Raw genomic sequence first — 26,031 nt, 5'->3', positions numbered from 1 at the left:
AGTTTTATGTATGCTAAGACAGAAAGAAATCCAGTGAAATTCAGATAATAAACAATTTAAAATGATATTAAGTTACTGTCTAAAGTATATAAATAAAACTAAAATTAAGTACACATCTAGAATGAATATTTTTTTATATTAGATTTGATAACTGATACATTCAATATTATGATATAACTACTTAGTAGCCCGAAATATGTATTTGAAATATCGCCAACATGATTATTCACACATGATTTGTATCTACTTCCAGCCACGCCAGAACCTCCTGAACGCCGCCTCCCGCGTCGGCGAAGCTTCAACCACCGTCCTCTACACCATCGGAGAGGAAACCGAGGAGGACAAGGAGACACAGGTAACTGACCCAGACCCCAAACGAAACCCTAAGAAATCCTACCTGTACCGCAAACTCAACTACTGCTACGACAACTTCTATAAAGTCTTCTTCGGCAAAGACAAGGAAGATAGCTACGATACCGACTTCGAAAATATCGATATCGGCGTCGGTAGCAAGGATGTCGATGATGGCATCTACGAGGATGTCGATACTACCCGCAGCTGGGGGCTCGATGTCATACAAGAGGAGTCCGACAGCGACTACTATAGAAGTATCGATTACTGTAACATGATCTTTAGGAACAAACTCGATAAAACCATACCAGATAATATTAACGGAGACTTTGAGTCCATTGTCCAGAACTGTGAAGGTTATTTAGATAGCAATAACAGCCCAAAATTGTACCCAAAAACGATCTACGATAAAATCTACAACTTCAAAAAAGACTTCTCCAACCACGATTACGCTAACGTCAATTTCGATAGGAACAATATCGATAAAAATAACATCGATAAAGCCAACATTAATATCGATAAATCAAATCTAAACATCGATAAATCTCACTATGAGAACGTAGATTTTAACAGACGTACTAAAAACGATATACTTCGCGAGCAATTCTTTCGTTCAGACAATATCGATAAGAATGACATTAATGATAAATTCAATCGATACAACGGGAAAAAAATCGAGTGCCATAGCATAGTGAACGATATAACAAAATCGGGTCCAGACGTGAAAGTCTCAGGTTCATTAAACATGAAATTGCTTAACCCGGACAGATACAACCGCGTCCTAACGACCACTGAGACATTCATGGAAACAGCCGAAGCAAGTTTCACTAAAAATCAAATATCAAAACTAAGACACGACGGTTTCGAGAATTTCGTTAAAAAGAGCGAGAGATACTACACTACTGAGACCGGAGACAGACAGACAGACATACTAAATAACCAAGAAAAACCTAAAACTGAGATACGTATATTCTATAACCCTACTTTCAAATCTACGGGACAAAATACTAGAGGATTTTGTAAGTTCTGTAAACGTAGGTGTCCTAGGACTGAGGAGAAATGCTGTCCTCAATGCGAGTGCCTAGAACTACAGCTCGCTACAATATGGAAGGATAATTGGTTGAATATTCTCTGCATACTGTCCATACTATTCATGTTACTGGCTCTACTGATACAGTGTTTAGTGCCCAACGATGTCTGTGAAGCGAATACTGAGACTGGGGAGAAATGCTTCGAAATGATGTGATAGGGCTAGGAATAGACGTTGATGTTGAAAGAAGTAGGGTTTCCAAAAATGTATGTTTTGTTGGGTATAGAAGTGTAATATGGGGTGTATAGATTTAGAAGGGGTTGAAATAAGACTATGCGGTTGGCGAGGTTTCGATTTCCGCATGGAGCAACTATTTATGTGATCCACAAATTATTGTTTTGGGTCTGAGTGTCATGATTGTGTATGTGAACTTGTTTGTTTGTATACGCACTTAAAGAAAAAATGCCTAGTGTTGGGCAACTATTAATATTTATTCACCCAATTCCTGTATCTATTCACCCTATGAATTATATTCAGCCCGTGATACGGTACTTTGACAAGATAGTTTTGTTTTAAAAACTCAGAATATTGTTCAATTTTGAAGTATATAAGTAGATTCGGTGTTCAATCGCGAAAAAACTAACTTAACTACTAAAATTTTTACATACATGACCTCTGTCTCACTGTCACTATCTGGGGGGACGGGAGTGCCCCCGCCAAGACGAGCCAAGCGAAGCGCAAGAGCACTACCTACCTTTTCTCGAAGCGGTTCGTAAATTATTGTCATAAAAAGAAGTACCATTTGGTTGGAATACTTATATGTAATAGTATTAAAATACATATAAGAAATCGACACCAGTCATATTAATGTGTTGAATACAACATACCAGAAACTATAGCCAATATATCTACATTTTTGGAAACATATATGAATAGTATGGATAGTGTATTTGCATTTTTCCTATGGTATAGGGACCTTTATAGTAATATACTTACCTAGCGTCGCGGTATTTAGTTACTATTTTGCTTTTAACTTAAAATGATAACGTCCTTTTTAGTAGTCGGTTAAAAAGTAATTTGGAAATACTTTAAAGAGAATAATGTGTTCTCTGATTAGTGGCATGGCGAACCATTGGCACGCGTACCATTGATGGCACGCAGCACAATATTTTGGACACGTCATTGAACACAAAATCTGGCTATGCCTGTCTCTATTTTGAGGGGCCATTTAATACGAGTTTACTTTACATTCTAAGGGAACTGATATGAATAACACTAAAGATTCAGAGTTACACAAATGAGTGTGACATTGTGTAAAGATTTAGAATTACACAAATAACTCCAGTTCAGCATGAACTTTGGTTAACAAACTACCTAAACAATTTAATTTTTATTTTGATGATGACATATTTACATTATTAATTCTTCTATATAAAATATAAAACAAGTATTATTTTTACAAGTATTTATCTACTATATTTAATTGCATATAATGACTTAGAACTCATAATTAACTCTTTATAGTTAAGTCACTCCCTATTACATGGGACTTATAACATAACTGGTGAAAAGTGCACCTCTGCCTACCCTTTCGAGGATTTAAAGGCATTATGATATTTCTATTTAAAAACGTCTTTTTCCTATATTTTGGTAATATATATAAACTTCCTCAAAATTATTAAATAAAGACAATTTAGTTAGGAAAAAGACTGCACAGTGACATTTTTTTTATATTATTTAGTTTTTTAAGGTTAATAAGGATTTCGGGTGATGTGGTTTACACATAGGGATAGATCAAAATTTTAAAAAGACGGTAAAGGTTATTGGTTTTGGAAACTTAGAAGACATTTTGCTAAATTATTTGATGGTAAATCTTAATACCTCTAAAACTACCGTACAATAATCAAATAAATCTGAATTAATTATTATGTTATCGGCTAACATAATAATTAATTTAGTATGTCTCACGAAAGTTACAAATAAATCTGATATATGGCTTACTCTCGTAAATATTCGAGGAAGCTGAACTAGTATCAAGCTCCAATCGGAGCTCATAACCATGAGAATACGCGACAATCGTTTTTATAAAAACAATCAAACATTGTTGGCGATATTTGAAATAAGTAGTCTTATGGTCAAATACTCAAACGTCACTCAATTTTAAGACGCGCTCAAGAATTGTTCTATCCCTACAAATTCTTTGTAAATGACAGAGATAGTACGATATTTAAGTGCAACTTAAAATTGAGTAGCATTTCAGTATTCGGGCGTTACTGCCGCACTCAGAGACATTTAATTATTACTTAAAACTATTCCTTAGTAACGATTTTGTTCCGAAAACAATTGCTAAGGACTGGGTTAAGTAAACATTAAATGACTCTGAATACGGCAGCGATTCATTTCTTAAAACAAAAACGTTTAATTTGAAAGTTATAACTAACTTATATGTGAATCACACACAACCCCAGTTAAACCAGCAAGTTAACGTACTAACTGTCGGTTAGTTTGACTTAATCTTTAGTTTGGTCCAATACTGGGTTAACTACTACACCACAAACGTACACACTAACTTAAACGTTAGTTCTATAGTTATTTTAAACTCGATTTTTAACCGGAATAAGGAAATACTCGCTTAAATATCACGGAACTACTAGTCAAAGAAGACATCACATTCAGGGCCTGTTTCGCAATGTATGGATAGACGCTATGTACTAGATAGAATAAGGATGATGACGGGGTATGAAAATTAAAAATCTATTTAGTCCGTCAGTTAGGTAATGAAAAAATATTAGACACGTATTTTTTTATTTTGTCATATAAGGTTACAATACTTAGATGAAACGGAGTTAAGTTTAGGAGTGGGAGCTAATACGTCACTTCTACGTGTAAAATGTAGCTAGAAGTGACGTCACGCAATATTTCAAATCTATCTCTTCGAAAGTATTTGTTTCCGTAAAAAATGGATGTTGTGTCTAATGTTTTAAAATAAACTACAAGAAAAAAGATGTAGACTACCCTATTTGTACGGACTATCTGTCACATAAGTTTATCGGGTACTTATATGAAGGTGATGAAACAGGCGCTTAAATAATGAAAGTCAATATGAAAATCCAAAATTATTATTATTACAAATTAGGGATTGAATCTCGACATTTCTAGTCTGAATGCAGCTGAATCTTAAACTTATTTTTAAGGAAAATACACTGGCGAGCTTTAAATACATGTCATTCTAATATGGTTACATTTTGTGAGTAAAATGCAATTAATTGTGCTATACTTGATTATTTAAAGATGCACATAAACAATTCTTACGCATACTTAATGCTCAGGAGCTGCGGTCTTCCCTAGCGGGTTACCGGGGCTCCAGCTCGAAAAGCAGGAGTAGGAACGGGGTGGTTTTTAGTCAGTAAGAGTCTGTCACTCCGAGAAGTCACTGGATGATTTTCATCCTCAAAAAAAGCGTACTTAATACTGTTATCTTTTAAAGTTTTCGTATTTTTTAATGAAATATTATTTATTTAGTATTTATTGGTTGGCCATGTATTTCTAGCTCGCCAGTGTAATGAAGGAATCTCGTCAAATTGCTATTATTTGCCATTACAATCGTATCATGACAATCTTGCCATCACATATGTACATATAAGCGAGGTATATGACATCTTTCTAATCGCCTTTACATAATGGTTTAAGATGAATGAGTTTACTGGCAAATTGCCTCATTGGTACTAAGCAGAGATGTGCTATGCTACGTTGCTGTGGATGTGTTTGGCTTCCACCAATCATATTCATTGGTACACATAGCTTAGCACTGGGAGAAACGGACTAAGCTATGTTTTTTATATGAAAAGATGCGTGCTATGGATGGCTTCCCTACTATCGATATATATCTTCCTCGCACAGCTACATAGCTTAGTATCAGTGGAAACGGTCACATAGTTCCACAGCTTAGCTATTACATCGTCGAAGCATATCTCTGGAGAAAAAAGCCCCCTTACTCCATTATGTAAAGGTACAAACAATCTATTAAGTTTTGTTCTTTATTTTTGTTAACAATAATCTTAATGCTTACTAATCTAGTCTCTAATTTAATATGTTCACGGTTTTCTGTTAACTTATAAGCATTAAGATAATTGGCAGCTAAACATCGGCGGTTAACATTTTTTTTATTTATATACGCCGACTATAATTTTAATTTATTTTTGTTAACATTTTGGCAGCATATTTTTTTTACAACATTATGTACATATTATATTTTTTTTTATTTAATTTCAAGTGCATATTGTCGAATAATTTTATAACAGTATTGAGCGGGTTTACCGGGTCTCCGGCTCGAAATGCTGGAGTAGAAACGGGGTGGTTTTTAGTCAGTAAGAGTCTTTCTTTCGCCTCGCCCAAGGCGGGATGATTTTTCCTCCTTAAAAAATTGCATTATTTTTATATCAGTATTTGTGGTTATTCGACAATATGTGCTTGTTTTGTTTCTGTTATTAATGTATGTGTTGTAGTATGTGTATTTTTTGCATTGACATGCTGGCAATTCTATTTAACCCACTACTAATATTAATAGTGGTCAATCGGTCTCACAAGGGCGATTACATAAAGGTCCCATGTCAGTAACTTAGGGAAACTGCGAGGTTTGCCCTATGGTTTCTTGTAGGAACTAACTTTTAAGTGTGGGCGAGCCATGCTCCGGCACTGCAAGGCCGGCTCGACCAGAATGATACCACGGCCTTACAGAAAACAGACGTAAAACAATGCCTACCGCCTACTTCTTTACAAATAAAAACGTCTTCCAGATATCTTTTAAACAATAATATATAGAAGTATCCTAAATTATTATTATTAATTTCGCAGTAAATAAAACCAATTTAGTTGTCAATGCAAAAATATTCACATACGTAGTACAGACAACATAATATTGCCATCTATAAGTACAAACACAGATTGCCAGTTTACATACATAATGTTTTATTTTTAATTTATTATTATTTATTTACTCAGCGAGTATCGAGAAAGAAATATTTTCACTTAAAATTCTCTCATTTACTTAATGTAATGCCGAAATTACTTATTCAAAGTTTTACTTAATTATTTTGGCATTTGAAGACTGATTTCCGACATATTTCATGTTCAAATTGAATGAAAATCTTCGTCTCAATACTCGCTGACTCGAGATATTTTATTTTTTATAATAGTTTTAATACCACTGGGGTTAGAAAAATCATACCACTATACCGTATTTACAATATTTTGATGCTATAACCAGCCTCTGCTAACGGCTTCGCCCGCGTTCCCATAGCATAAAAAGTAAGTTTCATTAAAATCCGTTCACTAGTTTCAACATGACTGGACAAACATCCAAACAAAATTTCACATTTATAATATTAATGTAATAGTATGATTTCTCCTCATCACATCCCATACCAAGAAAGTACCAACCTCTCAGGTCTTATTTCAAATGAGACAACTTCTGAGACTTATTATTGAGAACATGTTATTAATTTGTCAGTTCTTACTTTCCATATGTTCATCATCAAGTATAGGCCCCAAACCTTATTACCTCTTATCCCTGATCTCTAAAAGGCTAGCAGCGCACTTGTAAGTCCTTTAGTGTAGCGGGTGTCCATGGGCGGCTGTAATTGCTTACCATCAGGTGATCCGTCTGGTCGTTTGCCGCCTTGATATAAACAGTGGTATGATTTCTCTGCTCCAGTGTACGGTTGTGGTACATACCTTCACTGCCAGGTCGGTTATTTTTGGTTAATACATTTGCTTACAAAAACATATTGTTTTATTTATAACTAACTGTCTACAAGTGAATGTATTTAGCAAAAATAACTAACTAAACCCCCCTTTGTAACAAATATACTATAAATGATAATGGTGAAGGAATAATGCGAACAATAATAATTCAGATTATGTTATTGTCTATGAAGAGAAACATACCTTATATGGGTGTAACTCACTCAATATAATAAAACAAATATTATACAAACCTATACATATAGAAATATTATATAAAAACAGTATTACATACTGAATAATTCTCAATAACTATAAGTTACTCGCGTCGCAAGCGCCGCTCATAAATTACTACTCGTTCCATACGACCGCGCCTCGCATCACATCGATCTACGGAAGTAATACGGTACATTGTCAACAGATGGCGTTGATAATAAAAATAAACTCTAGCCAGTGACCTACATAGCGCAGATGACAGGCGTCTGGTTTTTGTAAAGCGAGTCCGTGAGCTCGATTCCTGAGTGGACACTCGATTTGACCTAGATTTTTGACTGGTACATATATTGTATGTAGTTGGGAAATTATGTTTTTGTAATTGACTGGTTTAAAACTAGGTGAAAAAGTAAACTTTTACTTACGACTGGGTATTTTTTGGGTTTTTCAAAAATGCTCATTAGTAGCATGGAATCTGAGAATTGTGACTATAGGTTTACCTATATGATACATATAGCATAACTGCAGCAAAATGGGTGTTACATTGTAAATATGCGTCTCTGTCTACCACTTCGTAGATACAAAAGCGTGACATGTCTTATTTTTCTTCTAAAAAACGCCCCACTTTAGGATTAACTCCTGTGTCGTGAGTGCGTTTACAAACATACAATGTCACATACACGTGACACCCATATCAGAAATAACAATCTGTGGATCATACAGAGTTGCTTCATGCGGGAATCCAACCCGCGACGCGTTACACAGCCGGTTGCCCAGCCACCGCGCCAACCGTGCAGTCAAATATGTCATGTATATACTAAAAATAATGTTTTGAAAAGAATGTATTGTACATAAACTAGGTATGTTATGTAAAACCACAGAATAGAGAAGAAGAGATAGAAATAGTATACCGCTTGTGTTTGTATCAGAACCAGCGTGGCAATTTTTCTGAAGCCACGCCCAAATTAACACATCTCCAGGATAATCATAATATGTCACACTAGTAAAATCTTTCTGTGACTGGTCCGTGTTAAATAGCCTTTAAATCAGCCGTCACCACTTTGAAAAACACACATTAATTACATATTAATAGAGTTTACTCTTGTCTACTAATTTTAAAATAAAGAATCTTCTTTTTCAATGCAACATAATTTCACTAACAAGTTCTGCTACTCGACGCTAGATGTCACTATCATAAATGCATTCGATTACGCTGTATTGCTATCATGTTAAGGTTGACATTTGTTTAACGAGCTACTTTATCGCTTGTATTTTCTTTAGTGATGTTCCGATATCGAAAGCTGACTTATCGATATAATTAAAATGTTCAACACATTTTAATACTCGTATACATTATAATATTTTATCAGATTTCTATAGGAATAAACATCTTTCCTTGTAAAACTCTAAATATATATTTTTTTCTTTTCTAAACTATAATTTTGAAGAGATAATAATTGAAGGATTTAGATTTATTAGTACACAGAATAATAAAGTAGGTATATATGTATTGGAAGTAAGCAGCGTCCTCTAATGAACTAATGTAGAAAAAGTGTACTAGTTTCAAGTCACATCGGGCGCAGTAAACTGAAACTGGACTGAAAAAGAAGTAGTATCTATCTATCACCATCATCATCAATAGCCTATAAGTGGCCACTGCTGACCAAAGGCCTCTTCACGCACGGAGAAAGTTTGAGCATTGATCACCACGCTTGCCCAATGCGAGTTGTCGATTTCAAACTTATAATAGGTAATTAGAAAATAATAAGCCCAGGTTTCCTCACGATGTTTTCCTTCACCATTTGTCAGTGGTGTCTTAATGATCTTAGTTAAGTACATATAACTCGGAAAGAGGCACATGCCGTTCGTAGTATTCTAACAAAATTTGTATTGCAAAAATAAAATATCACACTTTATATATAAAGTATGTTTTTATTATGGTCGTATGTTACAAAAAATAGAAAATAAAACTGAACATAATTAAACAAAGTTACTTCCCTTCATTTGGTGACCAATATTACATAACGTGATTAGGTATTTCTACCTGCACAATCTGGAAATTTAACTGAGACTCATTTATTGTAAAAAATTGCGTATTTTTTTCGGTTATACTCATAATATAATATCTTGTTGTACAACATGGTCCAAACAAATTGTACTATAGTTAGTGGTAGGAAACCAATTTTGTCTTCCAGTCATCTCGATCCATTTTCCTTTTATTTCTGGATCCTTCGGAAATCTAAAACAACATAATTAATGTTTAATAGTTACTTATTATCCATTTTTTTTTTGTATTTATATATTCGTAATAAAAAGTTTTAATTATATCGACAGCTTGTTATCGATAATGTCAATCCCTAAACGGGTAGCAAAATTTTAAATGTCACCAATGAAATCTTCTAGAATAGCAGGTTTGCGTTTGAAAGAAAGTAGACCCTATCATCTTAGACATAAACTTATATTTAGTTTGTAGATTTCAAAAAATATATGTCACTAGTTTCAAGCTAAATATAAAATAAAATAGCACTTACCGGTGATACGATATACCACTCCTAGGCACGTTTTTGTTATGGCTTTCGTCTTTTCACTATAAAATGGCATATTTCATCATTTTTATATTTTTTTACGATTTTCGACGATTTTTTACATGTCTAGTTGACGTTATTACAGTCAAACGAAGTCTGATATGCGTACAAACACCTAAAAGACAGACATAAGCATATCTGTACTTATCAGGGGCTACGCGTGCCCCGCCTACATACTACTTCTACTTTCTTTTCTCTGTTCTGTGTGCAAAACTATTTGTATGTGTATGTTTGATTAATGTGACATTTAACATATGAGAGTGGACGCCGGTAGTTAATGTGTTTGGCTCGTGAATTTTACTTTCATATAATTATGTATCATGTATTTACTAGCGAAATGACCTTGCGTTTTTATTTGATATTATTATTTAGAATGTTGGTTGTGAGAGAAGTTGTGTTTTTTTTAGGTTGCCGTGTTTGTTTGGGTCAAATTTATTAATTGGCATTTAACTTTCTTGACGACCGATCGATCTGATATTTGGTACACACTCATAATCTTTATGAGATGTGGACTGCCTAGGGGTTTACCGGGGCTCAGGCTCGAAAAGCAGGAGTAGGAACGGGGTGGTTTTTATTCAGTAAGAGTTTGATACTCCCTCTTGCTTTGGCCAAAGCGGGAGAAGTCATTGGATGATTCTCCGTCCTTAAAAAAACTGATAACCATACAATATAAGCTACTACTGTTTACTTTACTGTTCCATAACAAATAAGGATTGAAATAACCGACGGAAACTCTTCTATACATATTGATTTAGTTATTTGGACTTCATTATTAAAACGTGTGACAACTAAAAATTATGACACCAACCCGCGATGTATGTTTTTAACCACTTCATCGATAGTTTTACTATATTTTTTTTAATACTAAATGCCCTTCCTCTCTCCTACGAATTTTATATTTTGCTGTGCCCGACAGGGTCCATAATTGTGACTAAATACCACATATATTTTCCAACACCTGTGTACATTATGGATGCAATAAATACTTGAATCTATACTAATACTAATATTATAAAGCTGAAGAGTTTGTTTGATTGTTTGTTTGAACGCGCTAATCTCCGGAACTACTGGTCCGAATTGAATAATTCTTTTTGTGTTGGATAGAGCATTTATCGAGGAAGGCTATAGGGTATGAAACATCACGCTATGACCAATAGGAGCCGAGCAGAGCGGGTGAAACCGCGCGGAAGTAGCTAGTACTTGAATACTAAGTAAAGTGATTCTCCCCAGGACATCCTGCTGTCGCTGGCGAAGGCGGTGGCGAACACGACGGCGGCGCTGGTGCTGAAGGCGAAGAACGTGGCGGCGCAGTGCCGCGAGGACCCGCCGCTGCAGAACTGCATCATCGCCGCCGCCACGCACTGCGCGCTCGCCACCAGCCAGCTCGTGGCCTGCGCCAAGGTATGTAACATATATCTAGTTAGATATTTATAACGTGGCGGCGCAGTGCCGCGAGGTACGCCGCTGCAGAACTGCATCATCGCCGCCGCCACGCACTGCGCGCTCGCCACCAGCCAGCTCGTGGCCTGCGCCAAGGTATGTAACATATATCTAGTTAGATATTTATAACGTGGCGGCGCAGTGCCGCGAGGTACGCCGCTGCAGAACTGCATCATCGCCGCCGCCACGCACTGCGCGCTCGCCACCAGCCAGCTCGTGGCCTGCGCCAAGGTATGTAACATATATCTAGTTAGATATTTATAACGTGGCGGCGCAGTGCCGCGAGGTACGCCGCTGCAGAACTGCATCATCGCCGCCGCCACGCACTGCGCGCTCGCCACCAGCCAGCTCGTGGCCTGCGCCAAGGTATGTAACATATATCTAGTTAGATATTTATAACGTGGCGGCGCAGTGCCGCGAGGTACGCCGCTGCAGAACTGCATCATCGCCGCCGCCACGCACTGCGCGCTCGCCACCAGCCAGCTCGTGGCCTGCGCCAAGGTATGTAACATATATCTAGTTAGATATTTATAACGTGGCGGCGCAGTGCCGCGAGGTACGCCGCTGCAGAACTGCATCATCGCCGCCGCCACGCACTGCGCGCTCGCCACCAGCCAGCTCGTGGCCTGCGCCAAGGTATGTAACATATATCTAGTTAGATATTTATAACGTGGCGGCGCAGTGCCGCGAGGTACGCCGCTGCAGAACTGCATCATCGCCGCCGCCACGCACTGCGCGCTCGCCACCAGCCAGCTCGTGGCCTGCGCCAAGGTATGTAACATATATCTAGTTAGATATTTATAACGTGGCGGCGCAGTGCCGCGAGGTACGCCGCTGCAGAACTGCATCATCGCCGCCGCCACGCACTGCGCGCTCGCCACCAGCCAGCTCGTGGCCTGCGCCAAGGTATGTAACATATATCTAGTTAGATATTTATAACGTGGCGGCGCAGTGCCGCGAGGTACGCCGCTGCAGAACTGCATCATCGCCGCCGCCACGCACTGCGCGCTCGCCACCAGCCAGCTCGTGGCCTGCGCCAAGGTATGTAACATATATCTAGTTAGATATTTATAACGTGGCGGCGCAGTGCCGCGAGGTACGCCGCTGCAGAACTGCATCATCGCCGCCGCCACGCACTGCGCGCTCGCCACCAGCCAGCTCGTGGCCTGCGCCAAGGTAAATATCATCGGTTTGTCACAAGATACAAGTTAGATATCATTAATTTGTGGCGATACATGACAAGTGACAGAAGTCGTACGTAGATGGATCGACGAACAAATCAACAGATGACATCACGAATCCTACATCTCACTTGTGAAGTTTACATGCGACAGTTGGGTAGAAAGCCCACTAGATACGATCACCTCGCCTGGTCGGAGGATCCTCCTTTTCCAATCTTAGGGAACTTTACTCATTCATTGTGGGATATAAGTTTTGAAAAAAGATGTCGAGTATTATTTTGTCTGATGGTAAGCGGTGGTACAATTGATGATATAAAACTACATATCTATTCATTATATTGTGACGATTAGTTTTGCTTATAAAAGTACGGTGTATACTTATCACTAACCATAAACTTGGTTGCTACCGATAGTAGTCCAAGGGCATTATTGTGAAAGCCTCAACTTACCCAGATACTGTCCCCCCCAGGTGGTGGCCCCGACGCTGCAGAACCCGCAGTGCCGGTCGCAGCTGTCGGCGGCGGCGCGGCAGGTGGCGGGCGCCGTGCAGCGCCTGCTGGACGCCTGCAGCGGGGCTCCGCCCCCGGCCGCGCCCGCCGTGGACTCGCTCACCGCCGCCGCGCACAACGTCACGCAGGAGCTCGAGAGGCTGCTGGCGCACTGCGAACTGGGTTCGTGTACCATTCAAAGTCAAAGTCAAAATCATTTATTTCAAATAGACCAGGAAGGCACTTTTGGACGTCAAAGCAAATATAATAATATTAATAACGTCCGTCTGTCGGTCAGTCCTCTAGTTGCTCTATTTGCTCGTTCCAAAGTGTAGATTCTTATAGAGAAGAACGAGCAAGAAACTCCATAGGTTACTCTTTTTCAATCAGATTTACAATACAATTCTTGGTTACATTGTTTCGATTACTTTAACTATGTGAGAACAATGTAAAATTAATATACAGTCAAAGCGACAGAAAAAGAAAATAACCTAGAGGAAATTATTATTGCTATTTAATAAAATATAAGAATAACACGATGACTGTTGATGAAGCGAAAGAAGTGTGTAAGAACCGTGACAATGGGCGTTCCATTGTCTCTGCCTACCCCCATAGGAGACAGGCGTGAGGTTATGTATGTTTGTACGAATAACAGTTGGGCAGAAAGCCCGCCAGACATGATCACCTCGCCTGGTCGGAGAATCCTCCTTTTCTTAGGGAACTTTACTCACTGTTCCCTAGATACTGATATTTCTTCTTAATGACCAATCAGTACCTTTAGTACGAGTTTGCTTTACGTTGAACGAAAACAAAATGAGAGGTGCTTTTGACGTTCTGTTTTGCCGGCGCGAATGAACCAATCAATAAGAACGCCGAATACGACCTTGTTTCGATCTCGTTCAACGTAAAGCACTCCGGTCGAGGCAACTCAGCTTCAAAGCATGACTCTCCTACGTAGAACCAAATCGATGAAACGACTTAAAATTACACTTTGAAAGACATTGTAATGTTTTAGATGCCCCACTTGCTCATTTACTCCCAATTTTACCACCTATTTCTAATGAATCTTGTACGTTCCTGTGTACAGAGCGTCGTGTAACAGGCACGGTATCGGAGCGGTCTGTGGAGAGCGTGATGTGCGCCAGCGAGCGCGTGGTGGCGGCCGCCGACCCCGGGGACATGGTGCGGCACGCCAGGCTGCTGGGGCAGGCCACCGCGCATCTCATCACCAACATCAAGGTACGTCACACCACCAGGGACACCCCGGGGACATGGTGCGCCACGCCAGGCTGCTGGGGCAGGCCACCGCGCATCTCATCACCAACATCAAGGTACGTCACACCACCAGGGACACCCCGGGGACATGGTGCGCCACGCCAGGCTGCTGGGGCAGGCCACCGCGCATCTCATCACCAACATCAAGGTACGTCACACCACCAGGGACACCCCGGGGACATGGTGCGCCACGCCAGGCTGCTGGGGCAGGCCACCGCGCATCTCATCACCAACATCAAGGTACGTCACACCACCAGGGACACCCCGGGGACATGGTGCGCCACGCCAGGCTGCTGGGGCAGGCCACCGCGCATCTCATCACCAACATCAAGGTACGTCACACCACCAGGGACACCCCGGGGACATGGTGCGCCACGCCAGGCTGCTGGGGCAGGCCACCGCGCATCTCATCACCAACATCAAGGTACGTCACACCACCAGGGACACCCCGGGGACATGGTGCGCCACGCCAGGCTGCTGGGGCAGGCCACCGCGCATCTCATCACCAACATCAAGGTACGTCACACCACCAGGGACACCCCGGGGACATGGTGCGGCACGCCAGGCTGCTGGGGCAGGCCACCGCGCATCTCATCACCAACATCAAGGTACGTCACACCACCAGGGACACCCCGGGGACATGGTGCGGCACGCCAGGCTGCTGGGGCAGGCCACCGCGCATCTCATCACCAACATCAAGGTACGTCACACCACCAGGGACACCCCGGGGACATGGTGCGGCACGCCCGCCTGCTGGGGCAGGCCACCGCGCATCTCATCACCAACATCAAGGTACGTCACACCACCAGGGACACCCCGGGGACATGGTGCGGCACGCCAGGCTGCTGGGGCAGGCCACCGCGCATCTCATCACCAACATCAAGGTACGTCACTACCAGGGACACCCCGGGGACATGGTGCGGCATGCCAGGCTGCTGGGGCAGGCCACCGCGCATCTCATCACCAACATCAAGGTACGTCACTACCAGGGACACCCCGGGGACATGGTGCGGCATGCCCGCCTGCTGGGGCAGGCCACCGCGCATCTCATCACCAACATCAAGGTACGTCACACCACCAGGGACACCCCGGGGACATGGTGCGGCACGCCCGCCTGCTGGGGCAGGCCACCGCGCATCTCATCACCAACATCAAGGTACGTCACACCACCAGGGACACCCCGGGGACATGGTGCGCCACGCCAGGCTGCTGGGGCAGGCCACCGCGCATCTCATCACCAACATCAAGGTACGTCACACTACCAGGGACACCCCGGGGACATGGTGCGGCACGCCAGGCTGCTGGGGCAGGCCACCGCGCATCTCATCACCAACATCAAGGTACGTCACACCACCAGGGACACCCCGGGGACATGGTGCGGCACGCCAGGCTGCTGGGGCAGGCCACCGCGCATCTCATCACCAACATCAAGGTACGTCACACTACCAGGGACACCCCGGGGACATGGTGCGCCACGCCAGGCTGCTGGGGCAGGCCACCGCGCATCTCATCACCAACATCAAGGTACGTCACACCACCAGGGACACCCCGGGGACATGGTGCGGCACGCCCGCCTGCTGGGGCAGGCCACCGCGCATCTCATCACCAACATCAAGGTACGTCACACCACCAGGGACACCCCGGGGACATGGTGCGGCACGCCAGGCTGCTGGGGCAGGCCACCGCGCATCTCATCACCAACATCAAGGTACGTCACACCACCAGGGACACCCCGGGGACATGGTGCGGCATGCCAGGCTGCTGGGGCAGGCCACCGCGCATCTCATCACCAACATCAAGGTACGTCACACTACCAGGGACACCCCGGGGACATGGTGCGGCATGCCCGCCTGCTGGGGCAGGCCACCGCGCATCTCATCACCAACATCAAGGTACGTCACACCACCAGGGACACCCCGGGGACATGGTGCGGCATGCGCGGTTGTTGGGGCAGGCCACCGCGCATCTCATCACCAACATCAAGGTATGGAATACCACTGGAACACAATCTCTTTCTTCTATAGACAACATCACATCACATCAACACATCTTCTTATACAAGGGTGATAAATTGGGTCTACTATATCAACCGGAAGCCCAATTACCCCCCTTCCCAGTCTTCTCAATCCCCGATTCCTGAACAACCCTTAAATTCCTAACCCCTAAAAAGCCAGCAATGCACTTGTAACGCCTCTGGTGTTTTGGGCGACGGTGATTGCTTACCATCAGGTGATACGTCTGCTCGTTTACCGGCTTATACCATAAAAATGTCACACCCCGAGAGATACGTCCTTCATAGTCGAACTAAAGAAAAGGGAGTAAGAGTCTGATTTAATCCCCCCCCCCACCCCCTAATAATAACCCCATCTTCAAAACTTTCACCACGTCGTTTATCCCTCAATCCTGAGTCTCCCTTTATAACAAACACCATATTGACTCTTTATATTTGTATACACAGACGGAGGCAGAGAAGCAGCCGTCGGAAGGGCAGCGCAAGTTGTTGGCGGCGGCCAAGTTACTGGCCGACGCTACGGCGCGCATGGTCGAGGCTGCCAGGCAGTGCGCGTCCGAGCCACAGGTATGTAGCTTTGTTTATTTGGAGTTTAGAAGCGTTTTGTTTCTATAAGTAGGTTATAGAAAGCCCGTGTCACAAGTTAATATTAAAAAGATATCTAGATGAGGCTCTGCGAAGTAATGTAGAAACAAACTCAGAGGTGCCATGTCTCTTTTAAAGTCTAGATTAATAATTTTCCGGAGCTGCGGACTACCTAATGGGTTTACCGGGACTCTAGCTCGAAAAACAGGAACGGGGTCAGTAAAAGTCGGGCAGTCCCTCTCGCCTCACTCAATGCGGCAGAAGTTATGGGATGATTATCAAAAGAAAAAGACTAATAATCTTAACTTCCACTTCAGTAAGAAGTCGTAAATGCAGCTTATAACCTAATAATATCTTTATTCTTAATTCGGAAAACTATGAGAACTTATAGACTAGTGTAGAGTAACACTTCCCTTTAGCACTTAGTTAGGTTACAACATTAACTATAATGCAACTAATATTATATTATACAATACACAGGACCGCGAGAAACAAGAGGCGCTCCGCAAGGCGGCGGAAGAACTGCGCTACATCACCGTAGACTACGCACAGGGACAGGACATCGTCGGATCCCAGGTCGCACGCCTACAGGTAGGCACACTAATAAATACTTAGAATATTCATTAACTAATGTTTATTGGACTTGTGAGGCTGGGCATAGGTTCATGGTCATGGTGGACTGACCAATTTTTCTTCTTCTCCTCCCCTAATAATATCTTCTGATTCATTTCGTTGCGGGATCCAAGACAGTCATTCATGTCTTTGAGACGCGCCGGACTTCAGTGTTCCGGTGTTTTCATGGTTGTATCTACTGTAGATCCTGGCTTACAAGTGTTGTAGTGGTTTTGGGAGGTTGAGGCGGGCTGATCAATAAACAAACACTTAATGTGTTTAAACAGTTTGTTCGCTAGCTTCAAATTATGATTACTTTGAAGATACCTTGTTGATGAGATTGAAATCAATGATTTAATTTTGCAATGTTCCAAAGAAAAAACTACAATGTGATTAGTAAGATGATAACGCCTATATTATAACACCTATAATATTACGTCGTTGATTTGTTTGTCACTTGAATTGAATCTATATTCTACCCATTATGTACAACAGGAGAGCGCCCGGCAGGCGGCGTCGAGCGCGACGCAACTGATCACATCGGCTCACAACGCTACACACTACAATACCAACAAGTATACACAGGTAACTGCTGCTGTTTACTTGGAATGTACATAGAATATCTTATATAAACGAAACAACTAACATTTGAAACGTATATACCAACTTATTTACTGATAAATATGTCTAATGATATGAATTTGAGTGTTGCTGTACTGTTGTCGGTGTAAATGTTTACATTGCATTCCATTTAAAGATCCAAATCCTAAACTTTTGCACTTTCGTTCTTTCTATTTGAGCGTTTTATATCTGGCCATTTAAATACACCATATTGATCTATAGTGCACTTTCTTAATGACCTCTAACTCAATATAATGTCTAGATATCACTAATTAGTAATTCCCTAACCTGTGACTATTGATGTGTTTACTCTCAAATATGAGATTGTGGCCAAACGTTGACCCATCAAACGTAAATAAAAAAGAAAAATAGTTACCTTTATTTCTATGCAAAATAGTCGCTAAGTCCAACATTTTGATGACATAATTATGTTCCCCCTGCAGGAGACCCTGATGGAGGAGTGCAAGTCGCTGGGCGAGCAGATCCCGCGCGTGGTGGACGCCGTGAAGGTGTCGGGGCTGCGCCCCCAGGACCCCGCCGCCACGCTCGACCTCATCTCCGCCTCCGAGGCATTCCTACAGGTACACTCATTAAATCTACATATTTATTATTATGTTTTTCATCTTACTCACGTAATTAATTGACGCTTTGACTGAATATTAGTTTTACATTGTTCTCACATAGTTAAAGAAATCGAAACAATGTAACCAAGAATTGTATTGTGAATCTGATTGGAAAAGAGTAACCTATGGAGTTTTTTGCTCGTTCTTCTCCATAGGAATCTACACTTTGGGACGAGTAAATGGAGGACTAGAAGACTGACCGACAGACAGACGTTATTAATCTTATTATATTTGCTTTGACGTTCAAAAGTGCCTTCATGGTCTATTTGAAATAAATGATTTTGACTTTGACTTTGAAAAACTCGACTAGCTCATGAATATGAGCCTCTAGCTAGCTTAAAATTAGTCGAGTTCCTCGTCGGATAATGAAATAAAGCTAGATTCAGTACAGAGACAATAGCTACTGTTATACTAAATTCTACGCTTTGTAACGAAACCATATCTTTTGTAACTCAGTCGGCTCTAGACTACCAATGGTTGCTGTTTCTGTACTGCATCTATCTTTATTTTCTTACCTACATACTAAATAACAGCAGAATATATTATGAATGCATTATAAATGATTATGTTCCCCCCCTCCAGCCAAGCGGGCACGTGATAGCGGCGTCCCGCGGCGCGCTGCCGACGGTGGGCGACGGGCCCACGGCCAAACACCTGGCCGACACCACGCACTCCTTCACCACCAGCGCTGCAGACCTCAGGTATTCTTTCTTTCTTTTTAAAAACGTTGCCCCACATTAGGATTTTCTCCTGTGTCGTGGGTGCGTTTACAAACATACAATTTCACATGCACATCACACCCAGACCCGAAACAACAATTTGTGGATCACACAAAGAATTGCTCCGTGCGGGAATCGAACCCGCTACATGTTGCACGGCAGCCAGTTGCCCAGCCAACGCACCAACCATGCTGTCATAATGTGTCATGTACATTACTATATCATGTCCTACTAGCTTCGCCCGCCTTCTCAAAAACAAATCATTTTTTTATAAAGAGTAACGCATGGAGTTTCTTTCTCGTTCTTCTCCATCCAAAGCTACATTTTGAAATGAGCAGCTTTACTGACGGAAAATTCAATTTGACTTTTCAAAAGTGCCTAATTTAGGATTAATTGAAATAAGTACTTAGACTTTGAAACGTTTAATGTGAAATCATTTTAATCAATTTAATAAGTTCTAGTAGTTTCAGGCTGACCGGACCTCTCCTTTTAACAAATCTTTCTTGTAATCATAATATTATAATTTTAACATCGTCTACAGATCAGCAGTAGGCCGCGCTCGCATCTCCTGCAAAGGTCTGGAGCTGGATGCTGCAGCGGAGATCATCAAGTCTCTTCAGGCTGAATTGGACGAGTTGGAGGAGGCTGCCAGGGCGCTGGAACTGAGGCCACTGCCCTCACAGACGGTTAGTTAGACAGACAGTATATTTCTTGTACACTAGCTACTTCCGCGCGGTTACACCCGCTCTGCTCGGCTCCTATTAATCGTAGCGTGATGTTTTATAACCTATAATATTTCCCAATAAATAGACTATCCAACAAAAAAAAATATTATTCAAATCGGGCCAGTGGTTCCGGAGATTAGTGAGTTCAAACAAACAAACAATCAATCAATCAAACAAACTCTTCAGCTTTATAATATTAGTATAGATTATCTTCTTTGCACCATTTTTTTAAGACGTGGGGAAGGTATCCTTTCGGCCTTTAGCTTTTTTGGGGAGAAAAACTAGGGAGTGTGGTTTGCTCCGAAACCCTCATGATATAACGCCTGTTGCGGTCTAGGATCCTTAGGATTTTCTCTGAAACTTTTTTACATTTGTAAAAATCTAATTTACATTGAATGAAAAATGCTATGATAGGATTTGGTCAGCTCATTTGTATGGTTAATACCATTGAGTTAAGATGTACTTAATGTTATGATACGATAATCATAAAATATAAACATACATACATATCGTCACGCCTTTAATCCCCGAAGGGGTAGGCAGAGGTGCATATTATGGCACGTAATGCCACTGTTTTCACCCACTTTTCAAAATGATGGTTATCGGGCTTATGTTCATTACCTGTGGACCTCTGATGAATCATTAAATATCTTCCCCACAGCCGGAGTGGGCATCCTCGACCCTGAAGACGGCGTCCCGGCTGTCAGCGTCCCACACGGCGGCGCTGGTGTCGGGCGCGCGGCGCGGGGAGCACGCCGCCTGCGCGCGCGCCGCCGGGGACCTCGCGCAGTCGCTGCGGGACTTCAACGCGGGCATACGGGCCACCGCCGCGCTGCTGCCTGACCAAGGCAGGAGGGACAAGTCAGTATATGCGCTTGGAACTGATATACTTATTGGTTAACGGCGCATTCCAATAACCTACCGATCGGTAGATTTGCCTACCAGCGGTAGAATTTTGACATAAGCTCCATACAAAATGTGTCAAAATTCTTTTAAATGGTCACTAATGTGATTGCCGAGAAAAAAGTCTACTGTCTTGATTCGTGGATTAATCAAAGGCATATTATTCGGGCAACGTTTAGTTCAAAATTCCTTATTATAGCGTTGTCGTTCTCATTATTAAATTGTTCATAATGGTAGTCACTAAATCCGCTCCTAAGCAATGGATCATGAGATTAATTCGTAAGCCAATCAAAATATGTATTGAGATATTTTCACTAAATAGTGACTATAAACACGCCTCTGCAAAGGATTTAAAACATGATTGACGAAAAATATTTTATTTCACACTTACACAGTTGAAAAAACATCCTTATATGGATCTTAATACATCTATTTAGTTTACTTTAGTTCAACTTAAATTAACTATAATACTATAATTATTAATCCCACACACATATCTTCCACAGAGTAATAACATCAGGCCGCCAAGTCCTGTACTCGTCGCAGACGCTGGTGGAACACGTGAAGCGGTCCCTCACCACCTCGGAGACGGTGGACACCACCTCGCTCATGTCCATCGCTAAGGACATCTCACAGGTATACACTGAAATCCTTCATCTACAGTGCCGGCTTTGGGGGGGGGGGCGTGAGGGGCGATAGCCTCAAATTCTCCTCTAATAACATCTTCTGATTTGTTTCGTTGCGGGATCCAAGACAGTCATTCATATCCCTGGACACTTCAGTGTTCCGGTGTTTTCATGTTTGTATCTACTGTAGATCCTGGCTTACAGGAGTTGCAGCGGTATGGGAGGTTGTGGCGGGCTTGTCCCAATAAAAAAAAAATACACTGAAAATATTAATCTAAATGACTCCTCCCCTGGAGGGCTGATGATTACCTAGCGGGTTTACCGGGGTCCGGCTCAAAGGCAGACGTAGGAACAGGGTGGTCTGTAGGACTTTGACACACCCCCTCGACTCGTCATTGAATGATTCCCCCGCCCTTAAGAATATAGTCGTTCGAACAGTTTCGTATTATAATCGGGGCTTGTAATCACAAAAAAAGCGAAAACATGACCTGTCAAATTGGCGTAAAATACACATTTATAGTTAAAAACAACATAATATCAAGTTATAAAACTGTTTGTCTCCTCACACCAGGGCCTGGAGTCGACCCTGGAAGCAGTTCCATCGCACACGGAGCTGGACGTGGCCATGGAGAACATCAACGAGACCCTCAACATCCTCAACATGGGAGAGTTCCCGCCCTCCGACAGGAGCTACGGGTATGTTCCAACATAATACTATAATAGCTACCGGAATTAATAACCGATCTTGGTACTAAATGATTTCTGGATTTATTTAGGTTTTTAATGGATACTTGCATGATTCTAAAAGACCAAAACTAATTAAAAATATCAACTTATATCATGCTTATGACGTACAAAAATTTTATTGTTTAGTACTTGGCCTAAGTCAAATCATTTATTTCAAATAGAACAATAAAGTAAGAACTACGACATAGAAGAAAATCCTAGTTTTGTCCAACGTTTTCTCAAAAACAGAAAGAAAAGAAGTTGGAAATCAAATCAAATATTATTTAAAGCTAAATGTCAGTCTGTCGGTCTGTCCTCTAGTTGGTCTATTTGCTCGTTCCAAAGTGTAGATTCCTATGGAGAAGAACGAGCAACAAACTCCATAGGTTACTCTTTTTCAATCAAGTTGACAATACAATAATCATTGTTAAGTCGGTTAAAATTATTAAATTTTTGAAGTCTTAACAATTTCAATATTAAACTTACTTAAATATTTTTTGAAGCCTAATACCTAAAGCCCGAATACTCAAACGCTCTTCAATTTTAAGACGCTCTCAAATGTATTTCTGTCACTATCGATTCTTTATAAAATGACAGAGATAGCACGATATTTAAGTACAACTTAAAATTGAGTAGCGTTTGAGTATTCGGGCTTAAAACTATATCAATATTTCAACTTTTTCTAATTTCATGTCCTTTTCTTCGGGTGTAAATCTATCTCAATATTTCAAGTTTTTCTAACTTTATCTTGTAGCGAACTGCAATCAGAACTGAACGCTGCAGCAGTGGGACTGAGCAGTGCCTCCTCAGCAGTGGTAGACCGCGTGGACCGGCCCAGCGACCTGGCCGCCGCCGGGGCTGACTTCGGAGACGCCTTCAACAGGCTGCTGGGCGTCAGCATGGAGATGGCGGGACATACTGAGGTAAGCATTTATTTACCAATATGTATTTTATATGTACGAGGTATATAGATAAAGGTAATTTATTCGTTCAACACGAGTATTACATATTATAATGCCCATAAGATATTAAAGAACACATATTAAGTTACAGTCATGTCAGCCTACAAATTATTAGAAAAAATAAACAATATTTTAAATTTGAATTTATTACAAATTAATACACAATAATGAAAGTAGTTTCTGATGTAGTTCTTCTACAACCGATAGTAAAATATGTAAGAGCTTCATTATGTATGTATATTTTATTTTCATGTATGTATACTTTACAAACGTGTTTCCCCCGCAGGACCGCGACGCGCAGACCCTGATGGTGAGCTCCATGAAGAGCGTCACCGTCAACTCGTCCAAACTGCTCGGCACTGCCAAGTCCGTCAGCCAGGTACATACATACACTATCATATTTGTACAACATATAATAGGGATGATGACTGGGTCAAAAATAAATTATTACAACTTTTCTATACAATAAAATATTCAAAAATAATCACACTCTCATTCATAAATTTGATGAACTACTTAATTTTCGATTTTTTCTAGCAAAATTTCTAGAAATAAGTCTGCTATTTGACGTCAAAATCTGATGACGTCATAATAGAGTATTTCATACAAAGTTCATAGAAAATATAGTTTTTGACGTTTCGAAAAAAGTATTGAATTTGACTAGTAGGAAACATGCCTATTGTAATTATTATTTAATATAGCTGTATAAGAAATGAATATACTTACGTAATGCTTGTCCCCTGCAGGACCTGACCCGGCCCAACGCCAAGAACCAGTTAGCGGCCGCCGCACGCGCCGTCACCGAGAGCATCAACCGACTTGTAAGTTTATTACAATTAAATAATTTACATAATGATTTACCATCATCGATTATTGAGTAAAATGAAAAATTGTACATTAGTAAATGTTATCGATGTTTTTAGAAGTGGAAAATGTTGTTTTTACAATACGAATTTAGGAAACATGATATGATGTGACTTGGGTAATCATGCTTAGTGGGTTACTAACCATCAGTTGTATGTTGAAAATTTCTATTAGTGTAAAAGTGCAAACAAACTATACTTCGAGTGATCATTAATTGTCATCACATTTGTCTTCATCACATACACATTACAATGACTTATAAATATGTCTCCCCCCAGGTGGACGTGTGTACATCCGCGGCCCCGGGTCAGAAGGAGTGCGAGGCGGCCATCCGCAGCATCCGCAGCACCCTGCCACTACTGACGGCGCCCACGCAGCCATTGACGGAGCTGGGGTACTTCGCCTGCCTCGACGCCGTCGTCGACCAGAGCAAGAGTCTCAGTTAGTATATTGCACTTATCATATCTATTACTAGCTACTTCCGCGCAGTTTCACCCGCTCTGCTCGGCTCCTGTTGTTGATAGTGTGAAGTTTTATAGCCTTATAGCCTTCCTCGATAAATGAACTATCCAATCCAAAAAGAATTACTCAAATCGCACCAGTAGTTTTGGAGATTACCGCGTTCAAACAAACAAACTTTTCAGCTTTATAATATTAGTATAGATACTCAAAGTAAAAAAAAAAAAACAAAAAACAGGATGTCAAGCTAATATTACAAAATGTCTGTTAGTCGGTCAGTCCTCTAGTTGCTGTATTTGCTCGTTCCAAAGTATTGATTCCTGTGGAGAAGAACGAGCAAGAAATATTCTCATGATATTACTAGTGACACAGTTTAAAAACTTATAAATTACTAATTACAGAAAATATATACTTTGAAAAGTCACTTGAACAAAATGTTGAAAGATAAAAGTGTCAAACTCTAGTCAGTCCTTTAATGAAGCTATGTACTTGTTCCAAAATGTTTTTGCAAAAATCTTCTCATAGAGAGGAGCTTGGTGTTATCCTTTCAAGCGTCACGTCATGATCTTCTGTAACAAATAAAATGTACTTAAAACATGACGTTCGACCAAAGTTTTGTCTGTCCTCTATAACTGACCGTGTCGCTAATAAGGTTTATGATAAATATTTGTTTTAATAGTAACATAATGTTCCCCCAGGCGAGGGCATGTCCCTGATGGCGAGCTCGGTGAAGCGCAGCGAGGCGGAGCAGTTCAGCCGCGCCGTGGCCACCGTCGCCACCGCCGTGCAGGGACTCGTCGAGTGCACCGCGCAGGCCGCGTACCTGGTACCTTACATTCTATATTAACACTAGTTACTGCCGCCGTGCAGGGACTCGTCGAGTGCACCGCGCAGGCCGCGTACCTGGTACCTTACATTCTATATTAACACTAGTTACTGCCGCCGTGCAGGGGCTCGTCGAGTGCACCGCGCAGGCCGCGTACCTGGTACCTTACATTCTATATTAACACTAGTTACTGCCGCCGTGCAGGGGCTCGTCGAGTGCACCGCGCAGGCCGCGTACCTGGTACCTTACATTCTATATTAACACTAGTTACTGCCGCCGTGCAGGGGCTCGTCGAGTGCACCGCGCAGGCCGCGTACCTGGTACCTTACATTCTATATTAACACTAGTTACTGCCGCCGTGCAGGGGCTCGTCGAGTGCACCGCGCAGGCCGCGTACCTGGTACCTTACATTCTATATTAACACTAGTTACTGCCGCCGTGCAGGGGCTCGTCGAGTGCACCGC

The 26,031-nt window shown here is 41.7% G+C and overlaps 1 protein-coding gene across 1 annotated transcript in view; it reads left to right on the top strand.

Annotated features, from left to right (window-relative positions):
- The window catches only part of LOC118280010 (talin-1), a 132,644-nt gene that overhangs the window by 63,373 nt on the left and 43,240 nt on the right, over positions 1-26,031 (top strand). Inside the window, exons 19-36 of the mRNA XM_050702782.1 lie at positions 254-355; positions 11,152-11,322; positions 13,012-13,213; positions 14,118-14,269; positions 16,764-16,883; positions 17,382-17,492; positions 18,009-18,098; positions 18,578-18,715; positions 19,340-19,458; positions 20,018-20,162; positions 20,863-21,062; positions 21,611-21,740; positions 22,302-22,426; positions 23,211-23,379; positions 23,705-23,797; positions 24,165-24,239; positions 24,561-24,723; positions 25,440-25,567. Of these exons, the coding sequence (XP_050558739.1) occupies positions 254-355; positions 11,152-11,322; positions 13,012-13,213; positions 14,118-14,269; positions 16,764-16,883; positions 17,382-17,492; positions 18,009-18,098; positions 18,578-18,715; positions 19,340-19,458; positions 20,018-20,162; positions 20,863-21,062; positions 21,611-21,740; positions 22,302-22,426; positions 23,211-23,379; positions 23,705-23,797; positions 24,165-24,239; positions 24,561-24,723; positions 25,440-25,567 (2,433 nt within the window). The remainder of the gene's footprint in view (positions 1-253; positions 356-11,151; positions 11,323-13,011; positions 13,214-14,117; positions 14,270-16,763; positions 16,884-17,381; positions 17,493-18,008; positions 18,099-18,577; positions 18,716-19,339; positions 19,459-20,017; positions 20,163-20,862; positions 21,063-21,610; positions 21,741-22,301; positions 22,427-23,210; positions 23,380-23,704; positions 23,798-24,164; positions 24,240-24,560; positions 24,724-25,439; positions 25,568-26,031) is intronic.

Source organism: Spodoptera frugiperda, chromosome 22 (assembly GCF_023101765.2).
Source record: "Spodoptera frugiperda isolate SF20-4 chromosome 22, AGI-APGP_CSIRO_Sfru_2.0, whole genome shotgun sequence".
In the NCBI taxonomy this organism is placed as follows: domain Eukaryota; kingdom Metazoa; phylum Arthropoda; class Insecta; order Lepidoptera; family Noctuidae; genus Spodoptera; species Spodoptera frugiperda.
Note: the sequence above shows the minus strand (reverse complement) of the source record. Positions and strands in the feature narration are given on the sequence as shown.